This window comes from Physella acuta, unplaced genomic scaffold (genome assembly GCF_028476545.2).
Source record: "Physella acuta isolate Inbredline_101_S28 unplaced genomic scaffold, ASM2847654v3 ptg001318l, whole genome shotgun sequence".
Classification (NCBI taxonomy): Eukaryota; Metazoa; Mollusca; class Gastropoda; family Physidae; genus Physella; species Physella acuta.
In genome coordinates, this window is record NW_026732833.1 from 9,322 (window position 1) to 22,975 (window position 13,654).

A 13,654-nucleotide genomic window follows, 5' to 3' on the forward strand; every position below is an offset into this window, starting at 1 on the left:
TCTCAAACTATCTGAACCTTGAATATAACAGAAGTGTACCTTGTTTGGCTAAAGCTGCCAGCCCTAAAAAAAAAAACCACTTCTACACCGGACTGTGTTTAAAAATTCACTATGCTATGTCAGACCCTCCCCACAACTTGGACGCGTTTTCACAAATTTAACACCCAGGTAACGCCTGTCTAGTTCAGGTGGGGGATAATCCACTAACGGCTACCATAGCCTAAAAACCCACACCGCATCCCCACATTTCATTACATCATTATGGGCTCAATAGCTCTATAGATAGCTCTACTATTAACTGAAATAAAACTGGCTCTGTTTGTGCCCCCAATTACTTTAAAGAAAGCTCTACTTTAAAATACTTTAACTTTAACACTACTTAAAGCATGCTCCTCCTATTTGTAAAAATCAATATGAGCGTAATTATTCTGAATGATATCATTACAATGTTTAGTAAACAATATGTTGATTCGTATTCTTGAGATTGTCGCTACAGTGTATCAAAAACAATATGGACATTCTTATTCTTAAGTATGCTTATATAATGCAGAAAAATAAATATATACTAAAGGCTGCCAGTGGCGTAGCTACCGTAACGCTAGAGTAAGCAAGGCATAGGGCTCAAGGCAAATAGGGGTAATTTTCCTTCTTTTAAAAAGTTAAATCTTTTACATTGGAATTTTGATATTTATTTAATATAAATAATTTTTAAAAAAATGAAATCAGGTGTTTTTTTCTACTTTAGAAATAATTTAATTTCAAAAAGGCGCAAAGTCCTTTCTTAGTGTACAGGCAGTGGCATTCAGTGTGGGGGAGGTCGGACGACTAACATTATTAACATTGTTAATTATTGCATAAGGGCCGAAAATCCTAGTTACGCCACTGAAGCCTGCCCATACAATTTAACAAAAATAAAAAGTTTGGGCGTTATTACACAACAAATGGCCATATATTTCACCAAAGATGCTCCAAAAAATTATAATAATAATATGGGCATAATTACCCTTTGGATGCCCTTAAAATGGATCATAATGAAGAAGTACATTAAAAAATAGCTTTAGAGATGCCCCCAATGTTAACAACGATGATTGGTGTAATTACTGTTGCATGTCCTTCGAGTGTAATACATGAATATAAGCTTAATTACTTTCAAGATGCCCCTACAATATATAAAATGAAGATGGGCATACTTACTGTATGGATGCCTTTAAAATGTATTATAAAGTGAAGTGGGCATATTACTAAATGCTCATAAAATATATTATAATGATTATACGAATAATTACTTTAATATGCCCCTACAGTGTATAAAAATAAATATGTTTTAATTACTCGACGGATGTCCTTAAAACTGAGTATAACGAATACGCGCATATTACGTTTAAGATGCCCTTACAGTGCATGGGAATAACTTGGTCACAAGTACTCTAAACGATGCCCCTACATTTATTAAGGGAATATCATTGACTTCCTTCACTGATGCCCGCTTTTTCTATATAAGTTATATATGGACAGTGTAATGTTAAAACAAGTGACAGATGATTGAGTGTTACAATTTTTTTTTTGAGTGAAAAAAAGTTGGAAATATGCGATGACAATATGACAAGACATAAAAGTCACATATCGCAACAATTTTTAAATTACTAAAAAAAAAAAAAAAAAAAAAAAAAAAAAAAAAAAAAAAAAAAAATTAGGAGTAAAAAAAAATTAAAAATTTCCGCCTCCGCTGGATGCCCCCCAGTGGTGGATGCCCGGGGCCTGGGCCCCGTCCGCCCCCCCCTCTGCACGCCACTGGTTCATTTGAGTAGTTTACAAAAGTAATTCCTTCAAGACACGCAGTTTCGTGAGAATAGTATAGTTTTACACTAACAGTTTCACATGATACGTATAAAAAAAAACTAATGACACAATCATGCAGCACAGAAAAAGATTGGGCAAATGAGCAGCACAAAAAAAAAAAACGGCATATGTGCAGCTCAAAAAGAATGGGCATATGAATGCCTGAGAACCCCCCCCCCACCCTTTCCCAAATGCTTTCAAATGTACCAGTAGTTAAAGCAAACCTGTGACTTCGTTCGGACAAGCAATAAAACAATAAAAAGTAGTACCCTATTCGAGATTGTTCCAAAGATACAGCAGCATAAAAAAAAACTGGGCCAAATTATTAGCTGACGCCAGGTGATAAATTTGATTAAAATTTTGTAAAAGGATGAACAACTGTAGGAAATATAAATGGCATGGTGTAGTTAAAGTATTAGTAAATATAAATCACATCTCGCCACACACACACACACACACACACACACATATATATATATATATATATATATATATATATATATATATATATATGTATATATATATATATATATATATATATATACTCACACACATATATATGGAGGGGCAAATCTAAATCTCCTTCCAGGCGCCAGATCAGGTCGCTAAGCCTCAGGTAGTTGTTTGAAATTCTTGCCATCACCATTTAGCAGCCACTTTCTTACTGTCCGACTTTAAAACAAATAACTATATCCACGAACCTCTGCCTCAAACAACATCTCTAGGTTTCCATTCCCGTCCTTGATAACAAATTTGTAACACAAATTAACTCATCTATTTTATATTCTAGAACTCCTAAATAGACTACACTTCACATTTTCTGCCATCTTCTCACGTAGCTAATGGTTATTAAACTTGACCACACCCCCCACCCCCCCGCTTATTCTCTAAATACTTGATGCCATTTATAACGACCCCCAAAAGGTCATTCAAAAGGCCAAAACAAAGTTCAGTCATATGGGCGGAATGTGACGTATACATGTGTTGGTCATCCCCCCCCCCCCCTCTTGTTGATTCAACCCTTCGCTCCTACCCAAAAAACCGTCTTTCTCCAACTAACAACGTTTGTCATTTTGGATCTACAGTGCTATATAACACTTCCTTTTTTCAAGTTTGCTTTGTGGAATTTCTAATATTTAGATTGATCAGATGACTAGTCCTGCTTCGGCTTACATAAAGTAAATAAGGCTTCCCTTTCAGGTCCAAAGTTCCATAGGGTAGATGAAGTAGAGTTCGTATGTTTCTGTGACCTCCGCAAACTAAGGGATGGTGTGGTCAGCACTATGTACATTTAATTTCCCAACTAAATGAGGTATCCATCAGAGCCGGGTGAGTTCCTACATTCCCGAATCCGGGGGGGGGGGGGGTCCAAAATATAAAATTTAAGGGTTGTGGTAATTAAAATCGACGTTAACATTATAATGGGTATGGATGGCTTTTTATGAAGTCCAAAATTTGTATTATATATTGTGTACACGATTCCTTCAGTAATTGACACTTGAACGTGAACACCCTACCCTCGTCTCCACCCTCCCTAGTCCCTACCCTACCCTCGTCCACCTTTTCTCACCCCATTTCTTCTCATCTCCCTCACCCCATCCCACCCTGCCACGCGCCGACCCCCACCCGCCCCAAAAAGTGTTTCTTTCAGACTTTTTTCTCCGCGGTGGGCGGGGGCATTTGATATTTTGGGGGGCGGACTAAATTTTCCAAAAGGGGTGGACACTGGTACATATTTAATATTTTCTAAATAAATTCCATTTCGTTCGGGGGAGGGGGGAGGGGTCGGTAAACTTTCTTCCAGAGATGCCTGGAAGAAACGCTGTTCCCAAACACAGCAAAAAACATGTATCTGTACTTGATTTTTTTCCCCTAATCTCACAATTCGTTCATCCAATTCACCCCCCCCCCTCCGACTCCTTCCACTCTGTGGATAAAGGCCACTGCATATGCAGATAAGTGAAGAGAAATTTACTCTATACACGTCTTCAGAACTGAAAATGGTTAGAAAATAAATACATTTGAATTCTCTTGTTTACATAATTGAACCCCATTACCCTTCACGTTTAGTACTTGTATAGACTACAAACAACAATTTCTCCCACAATCCCCGGACAACCTTCACCCTGTGCCTTATATATTCTTCTCAACACCATGTCTAATATTAATTTTAAAAAATGCGATATCCATAAAGCACGTTTTAATATTGAATCTATCCCGTAAAGAAAAACGACGCACAAAATCAATATTTACACTACGTTCTCTCATCGCGCAGGTGCTATAGCCTTCCTTATTTAATTTCGCTAATTAGGAACAGAATTCAATAGATACCGCACGTATCCCCCACCCCGTTACCATGTATGATTATTCTAGCCACTATGAGTAAGATTCTAATGATTATATTCAAGCTGGCTGATTATACAAACCGAATGTAGTATAGGAAAAAATGTAAAAACATTTTTATGATTTGCATTTATGGGTCGTCCATAAATGACGTCACACACCTCGGGTGAAAGGGCGTGCGGACTTCTATGATCACGTGGGACGAGTGAGGGTGGGGGGGGGGTTACAAAATGTGATGTGTATACTCAACAACTACCGAGGTCACTAAATAATTCCCCCCCCCCCCCGATCGAAATGAAATTTATATAGAAAATATATACTTTTAACAGTGTCCGCCCCCCCCCCCCCCCGGAAATTTTAGTCCGCCGCCCCCCCCCCCCAAACCCTCCAAAAATTTCAAGTGCCCCCCCCCCCCACCCCGGAGAAAAAAGTCTGGAAGAAACACTGGGGGGGGGGGAGGTTAGGTTGAAGCGTTATGTCATATTAAGGAATGGGGTTGTCCATATATGACGTCACGTTTTTTGTACGACCCCCCCCCCCCCCAACCTCCATTTTATTAATAGCTAAATATTAGTTTATAAAATTACATTATAAAATGCAAATGTGTGTCATCACACTTTCCGAATCCTCCTCCCCCCCCCCCTCCATCGTCACACATCCATCCCCATCGTATATTGATGAGCCCAACAACAAATCCCTGATTGTCATGTCACCCCTAGCAACACCACCCTGTATACCTCGTCGCCCCTAGTAACACAACTCTGACGTCACGTTACACCCTAGCAACACGACGCCTGCCTGTCACGTCGTCCCTAGCAACACAGCCCTGACGTCACGTTACATCACTCCTAGCAACACAACCCCTGCTGTCCAGTGCTAACACACGTTGAGTTATCCCAACAACACACATGGTAACACACCTTTGCGCGGTAACATCAGGGAAATGACATTCTGAAACCATTGATTAAAACATAACATAACCTCCTAACATGACTAAGCGTCGTATTATTTTATATCCATAGTTAAATCAATGCGGAATTGGAAAAAAAAGAAATAAAAATGAAACTCATTCACAAAGAATGCAAGCTTGAAAATATTCATAGCTCTGTTGTTTTTTTTTGGTGTAAAATAAGAATATATAGATGCGTATGTTAAGTTTGACAACGAAAGTCTACAAATAGTTTTATGTTTAGGGTTATCTACATTGTTGTGTTTGTGTATTGTAGCAGTTGGGTTTGTGTTAGTGGTAGTTTCTATAACAACACGCGGTAGTCTAAACCAGGTGTACTGGGTACACGAGTGACTGTCTGAGATGGGTGCATTTAGTTGATTCCGATGATGAACTGGCATGAAAGTTATTCAAGCATGAACTCTGACCCCGTTGAATCGGTGACATCTGTTTCTAGGGTTAGTGTCGAGGAAAGTTAAGGCTGGGGATGCTGTATGTTTATATTTCGTCTCTATGAACATGTAATTTTAGGGGTGGCTCATAAACAGTGTTTCTTTCCGACATTTGAAACTTTTGGGGCGGGGTGGGGAGGGGGGGTAGATGTGCCCCCCGAAAAGAAGTCTGAAAGAAACTCTGTATTTTCATAAATGATCCCCCACACATTCTCTTGAGAGGAGTGGTCGGGGGGGGGGCATTGTGTGCCGGAGTATGGTGTACAGAAAGAGAGACATTACAACATTTTTGTAACCTGTAATGAATGAAGAAGCGAACCTTTTAATTTAAACTCTACAACATTGGCCTTCTATCATGTATTAAACTCAAGAAAATGTATCATGTATTAAAATCTAGATAATGTATCATGTAATATAACTCAAGAAAATGTATCATGTATTAAAATCTACAAAATGTATCATGTAACCAATAGCATTTTCGATATCAGGACTGGTTTTAACAACTGTTTTTTTGCTCAGTCACAAAACAAAAACACAATTTCAGACAGAAAATGGCACCCAATGAGCAGCCACAAATATCACATGCTCAGCCAGCACATGATGGTCTGACCTAATTTCCCCGAGGTCGCTGAAAGTTTTTTTTTACAGGTCTAGTGCATGTCTGCTAAACAGGTCACCGGGGGGCAGTGACGATGCACATTTTTCTCATTCTGTGAGGGGGGGGGGGGGAGGGGGGGAAAGTATTAAAATATGAATGTAGTATATCGTATGCGATATGTGGATCAGATGCCTAAGCGTTTAAATACCTAACAGTAACTGTTTATTAGTTGCAGTGAAGGATATGTTTGCATGTAATTATATCTTGGAGACTAATGAGATAGGAGCGGAAGGTTAATTTTCTGACAAACATTTTTTTTTCCAAAATTTAAACTGAACAAAACTTAGTCAGGGTAACTCTATAGAGCAGGGGCAAAATTAGTGTGTATTATATGGGTGGACAGGAGTAGATTGCTGGTATTTGTATGTTCTTTTCTGCAGACTTTATACGCACAGACACAAAGGCATACATACATACACACACAATCGTGAATATATATATATATATATATATATATATATATATATATATATATATATATATATATATATATATATATATATATATATATATATATATATATATATATATACATATATATCCGCTCCCCTAGCTAGTCTGCTGCATATGTGTTGTATCCCCACGACTTAATAATTACAGCACATATTTAAACATTCCGTGTTGTGCGTTCCCCTCCCCCTCTCCCTTCCCCAGCCCAAGCTATGCACGGGTCCCGTGTGTAATCACTACATGTCAGACAATTACGTTTGTCCTCCGATAATTAACTGCATGCTAGCGCATGCCTAGCCACCGTGTGAGGGAGACCTGATAACAGCAATTAGAAGTAATCATTTCGTCCAGTTATCTGGTTCTATCATTTGGCCTTCACCTGTTATTTTTTTGTGATTTTTTACTTTCTCGTATACGAAGTACAGAGGAAGTATTGTAATCGTGCAGAAAATCGAAAATCGCAATTTTAACAAATCTCGACGTTATACACATCCCAAAAACATATTTCTGCAATTTTGTCCGTATGTCTGTGTGTGTATGTGTGTATGTCTGTGAACACGATAACTTGTATACCGTTACAGCGAGGTTGATGAGATTTCATATACAAGTATTATTTCAAATTTGTATTTCTGTATCGATTTTTCAGCGATTTCCGGTAAACGGATGTGGAACTTCGTAAAAGCAACAAGGGGAACATGGGGAACCAAAACATGGAGTATTTTTTAGTGCATATTATAATTAGCTGCACTGATACGGCATGATATAAATTATAAACCCTCTCAGCATGATATAAAATTATAAACCATCTCAGCATAATATAAAATTATAAACCATCTCGGCATGATATAAAATTATTAACCATCTCGGCATGATATAAAATTATAAACCATCTCAGCGTGGTATAAAATTATAAACCATCTCAGCATAATATCAATTATAAACAAACTCTGCATGATATAAATTATAAACCATCACAAATTAAATGAGACTTTCGGGTCTGCATGTCTATGTACCACTGTATTAAAGAAACATATGTTGTACCGGTGACCGGAAAGATGCGCAACGGAAAACTGCGCACTAAAAAAACAGTTTTTGTTTTCTTAAATCGCGCATTTATATACAATAACAAAGAGTGACTACATGCACATTGTAACATAATAACAAAATATTTCAACATAATTAGGAAAAAATTAAAGAATATTAGTTTAATTAGTTTGTATTTGCGCAGTTTTTCTCTGCGCAGTTTTCCGATTGCGCATTTTTCAGGGAACCGTTGTACCGACTATTTGCCGTGTCATAGACATAGAAAAACCGATCAGTCACGAAAAAAAAAACACGATTGGTCACGAAAAAAAACGATTGGTCACGGGAAAAAACGATTGGTCACGGGGCGGAGGTGAAACAAAAACACATTCGGTCCTTAATAAAAGGGCGGTAATTCACACAGTCCACACAGATAAACAAAAAAAATTCCAACTGCAAACAAGTAATTGTATATCTGGCTTTGTGACTTTAAATTCCTTATTTCCTTTGGGACATAGACTAAATAAATGCCAAAAGGATACGCCATTCAACAATTCTAAAGTGCGTTCAAACTTTGTGTTGTCTTTTCATAATTAAGGTAAATAATAATTTTGAAATTTTTTTTTTTTTAATAAAAAAGAAGGGCATCGTTCGCAAACTGCTATAGATTGGAATTTTACTGTGTGTCTTAAATTAACAAAGTAACCTCATGACCTCTTCATCTTAGTTTAGTCAGTCGAGAAGAGCACATTTTTTTGTTTATCTGTTAGATTCTCGAAGCTGAGGCGTAGCTAAGCTGGGGCTGAACTCCCCCCCCCCCAAAAAAGATTCAAAACTAAATCAATGTAAGCGTTTAGAAGAGGAGAAAAATCTTTCGTCTATCACTTTAATACAAATATAGACAAATAATCGTCAAAACTAGGTTTTTAAAAAATAATTGGAGACGTATGGTAATGTGTGAAAGATACATCCAGTAATGACAATACATTTTGATTGGGTAAATATGTATCACTAAGGCACACTCTCCTTCCTTGTCTCTTTCTGTCTCAATCTATTACTGTTAATTAGACCACCAGTAAGCATATTAGAACAGCGTGATAACCAAAATTTTAATTAATTCATAAAACAATTAATTAGGCATCCAATTAAGTCAAATTTAATGTCATAATTTCGCTCGCGCGTTTCGATCTAGACAGACTGACGACAGACAGAGGAAGTGAGTTAAATAAAAGCTTTTAAAAATGGGACTGCGCGGCCTAGCAATGCAGTAGAGAGCTAGACGGTTAGTAGAATGTCCCTGAGTCCACCCACCTCTGATGGGCATTCAACTCACGTTAGGAAAAGCAAAGGCGACTGGGCATAGTGCTGACCATACTATCCCTTCATATGCCGGGGTCTCTGAAACAGATGAACTCTATCTGCCTCATGTGTCTTGGATAGTAACGGTAAAATATAATAATCAAAACGGCATGTATGAAATTCGGTTATTACCAAAGTTTTGTGTTTCATCTAACAGAATGGCTCACTCTACACTAAAGCTATTTTATTTCGACACGGAAGGTCGGGCGGAAGTCGCTAGGATTATTTTGGCGGCCGCTGGGAAAACATTCCAAGACATTCGCTGCAACGAAGACGATTGGCTGCAGCAGAAGACCAGAGCTCCTTACGGACAAGTTCCGGTCTTGGAGGTGGATGGGGTGGCATTCGCCCAGAGTTTAGCCATCAACGCCTTTCTGGCTAGAGAGTTCGGTTTCTATGGCAACACGAATTTGGAAAACTTTAAAATTGATGAAATCGTTCATCTCGTCAATGATTTTATGACTGCCGCCACTAAAGTCTTGTTCCTGACACCAAACCAGGAGGAACAAGCCTCGGGAACACGGGAACTGAAAGAGGAAACCGGACCTCGGATGTTGGGATTCCTGGAGAAGTTCCTGAGAAGCAGCGGAAGTGGATATTTTGTCGGGGATAGGTTGACGTTAGCGGATATTTGCGTGTTGGATATTGTGACTGGGTCCTTCGCCTTGCTGTTGGATGTTAACAATAGCTACCCGCTGCTAAGAAAAAATTTGGAGCTAACAAAAGCCCACCCGAAAATTGGAGCGTACTTAATTTCGAGAGAGACTCGAGAATAAGTATTGGACATGCACACACACCCACACACACACACACACACACACACACATAGATACATACACACGCATATATATATGTGTGTGTGTGCGTGTGCGCGTGCGTGCGTGTGCGTGCGTGGTCATGTGCATGTGCATGTTCATGTGCATGTTCATGTGCATGTGCGTGTGTGTGTGCGTGTGCGTGTGTGCGTGTGAGTGTACATCCATATACTACTGCATTTGACGGTTTAAAATAATAATACATGGTTGGATGCTGTGATTTGTTTTCTGAGGACTTCGCGAATGTCCAAACGAAAAATTACTGCTTTAAACATAGTTCATTAGGTTTTTATAATTATTACAGTATTAACAGACCTATGCTGAAGATAATGGTCTGTAATTTTTAAATACCTCAAGTAAAGTATTCCCAAAAGAAAAAAAAAAAAAGCTCGTTAATTGTCGTTCGGACGTCAGCCTTTTAAAATCTAGACAAGTGAGTCAGCGCATTCTTGATTTTTGCAGGTGTTTAAATATTTCCATTCAAGTAAAACAATTAACACCGTTGCCTTTTCATATCTGACCTAGTTATTCTTTCCGCGAGCCTATGTTGACGTAGAACACAAAAGTAATCACAATGTGGTGACGTAGTGCACACATAAGCACATTTTTGTTATGATTTTTAAACAAGGTGACAACATTAAATGGATACTTCAGACGTCGGTTCATTGCACTAAAGAGGGACAGAAGAATGACGCTGAAGTAGCGCATACGTACGCAAAATTTAGTGACGTATTGCACAGCTAAGCATAATCTTAAAGGGGAGAGAAATGTAAATTATGTGCTAGCACCAGAGGCGTAGCGAGGGCGGGGCGGGGGGTGCGGACCGCACCGGGTGACACCATATAGAGGGGTGACACCAGGGCAAAAAAAATGCAAAATGTGCAGGAAAAAAAAGGCCTTTTGCAAATCGACAATTATTACTAGAGAGGGTGGGGGTGACACAATGACGTAAACGTGCTCACTATAGTGTATATATATATATATATATATATATATATATATATATATATATATATATATATATATATATATATATATATATATATATATATTGTTTCTTAGGGGAGGTGTCACCACGAAGTGCCGCACCGGGTGACACCCGACCTAGCGACGCCACTGGCTAGCACTAACCCATAGGCCACTCACCTCAATGATAGACAGCTCTTGTGTACTCAGGAGAGACCGGACCACGATGAAACCGTCCTCTGAGAAGTCGCTCAGCATCTGTTCGCTGACCTCTAAGTCCTTACCGTCGTAGTGGTACTCGTTCAGGCCAGGCATGATACAGCACTGTCCATGTTAAATATTGGTGTAATTGTAACAATAATAATCTTTTTTTTAATTGCAGAAAAATTGCAAAAAATAATTAAAATAATAAAATAAAATTAAACTAAACGTTAAGTAACCCTTGCAAACCTAAGAGTTAATGGGAGAGATGAAGTAGAGTTCACCTCTACATATGAAAAGATAGATGTGGTCAGCACTTCCTTAACGTGAGTCAGGTACCCATAAGAGATGGGTGGACTCAAGGACGTCATACGGACGCAAGCCAAGGATCTGAACTCAAGAATTTTGGGTTAGCAGTCGAACGCGCTACCATTCGAACACACCATTTCCAACCCTAACCCATAGGATTGCTTATGGTAAAATTGATATGAGGCACACAGTATACATTTTAGTCCACATCACGTGATAGGAACCAGTGACTTTGGGACACAAAAACTATAGTTTTGGTTATTGATTTCATTCCAAAAAAAAATACTAACACATTCGGAACAATAGCTTGTTAATTTTACTCATTTTAGAACTAAGCAGAGTTTCTTCAAGAGCCCCCCCCCCCCCCCCCCCCGGAGAAAAAAGTCTGGAAGAAACACTGGAACTAAGGTGGTGATATCGACAAATATATAAACGCATTTTTCACTATTTAATTAGTTTAACCTGAGGATTAGGTACGTAGATTCAATCATAACTTGTACTTTTCATTTAGTTTTTTTTTTACAATGAAAAATTTAGTTTTCACGAACTAGTCTTTATCACATGTGTATAAATTACAAGGCTATTTGGTATCATATTACACCTTTTTAAGGTAGAAAAACATTTTAAAATAACCAATTTCTGAATTTATTTTCAATTTATCATTGATTTTTGTAACAGTGTTAAATAGCAATACTTAAAGATATTAACTTTCGTGGACTTCTACACGATCTTAATTTAATCCATGAGACGCGTGCTAGCAATTGCTGTTCTTAGAGTAATAGTAACCGGGAATATCAACAAATAAACCGGGAGTGATATCCCCTAAACTTTCTCGAATATTCTTATGTAAAACATCAGGGGATGGCAACTCGGGATACAGACATTATTTTTAAGTGAACGCCAAACAAAATGTGCATAATAGTGCAGAATATTATTAGTACTTTATAAATTCACATGAGTTTTTTTTTAGAAATCGTAAATAGCGTAAATTACTACTTCCGGTCAACGGAAATAACTCAGAAGGCAGAGAATTAAAGCTTTTACTTACATGTAAAATTTGATGTATCTATCTGGACTAGTACTCAAGTTAGAGGATTGTGAAAAATTGAAAGTAGAAAAAGTTTCACTTCTGGTTATCGGAAATCGCTCAAAAGTTGATACGGATCTACAAAATTTGATATAATACTTATATATGAAATGTCATCAACCTAGCTTTAATGGTACACACGTTATCGTGTTTACAGACACACACACACACACACACATGCGCATACACACACAGACATACGGACAAGATTGCGAAACTATTTTTTTCCGACTAAGGGAGGTGTAAAACGTGGAGATTTGCAAAAATATCGATTTTGTTTTTGCACGATTACAAGACTTTCTCTATACTTCGTATATACGAGAAAGTAAAAACTGAACACATTTCTTACCTTTCGATTACTACAAGCTTGCGATAAGTTACCAGTGATCGTCTATGTGATATACCGGAAACTTTGCAAAATATTCTTCAAACGGCTGTTTTTTTTTCTAATTAAAAATTATTACCTCAACGCTGATTAGGTCTGATAGCACAGCGTGTGTAAATTTTGATAGTTTAGTTCAATTCGGTGAACTTCAATTCACCTTGACCTGGAACAATTATTACAAAAAATGTCGATCTTGTTGAAGGTGCAGCGGTCCCCTACATTTTGTTCAAGGTCACCTAATTTCTTCCCAGCGCTTAACTAAATTTTGTTCAAGGACACCAACGCTTAACTAAAATTTATCGTTTTTTGGCAATATATATATATATATATATATATATATATATATATATATATATATATATATATATATATATATATATATATATATATATATATATATATCTTTATTCATTTTTACTTCAGCGAATATGTAGTATAGTGGAAGTATTGTATTCGTGAAATCGATATTTTTACAGATTTCGACGTTTTCCATTATCCTGGATCAAAGAAAAGAAATTTAAATGTTTGATGTTTTGTAAGTGTGTGTATGTGTGCGTGTGTGTGCGTGCGTGCGTGTGTCGCAATGCGATTTTTTTTGGGAATCGGCGAAACATGCTGATAAGGCATGATAAGAGAACGTACGTCATTTTGACGAATGTTTAAGTGCAGGTCAGCTAATGTTATGTAACTATCGGATCATATCTTTATGGACAGAAGAAATATTTTGCTCCAAAAGCATTTTCTATCATCATTTTTTTCACACTGTCGTAACGATAACACTTTTACGTAAAAATTGTTCACATATATATAAACAAAAT

General features: G+C 37.6%; 1 protein-coding gene across 1 annotated transcript; it reads left to right on the forward strand.

The window, feature by feature from the left end:
- Positions 1-8,149: 8,149 nt before the first annotated feature.
- Positions 8,150-9,879, forward strand: LOC131958340 (glutathione S-transferase 1-like). Its single transcript, XM_059323315.1, has 2 exons — positions 8,150-8,312; positions 9,231-9,879. The coding sequence occupies exon 2, from the start codon at positions 9,232-9,234 to the stop codon at positions 9,847-9,849; it is 618 nt and encodes a 205-aa protein (XP_059179298.1). The 5' UTR covers positions 8,150-8,312; position 9,231; the 3' UTR covers positions 9,850-9,879.
- Positions 9,880-13,654: the final 3,775 nt, after the last annotated feature.

Excerpts from the sequence above, each read along its gene's own strand:
- LOC131958340 (XM_059323315.1), top strand. The coding sequence starts at position 9,232 with ATGGCTCACTCTACACTAAAGCTATTTTATTTCGACACGGAAGGTCGG.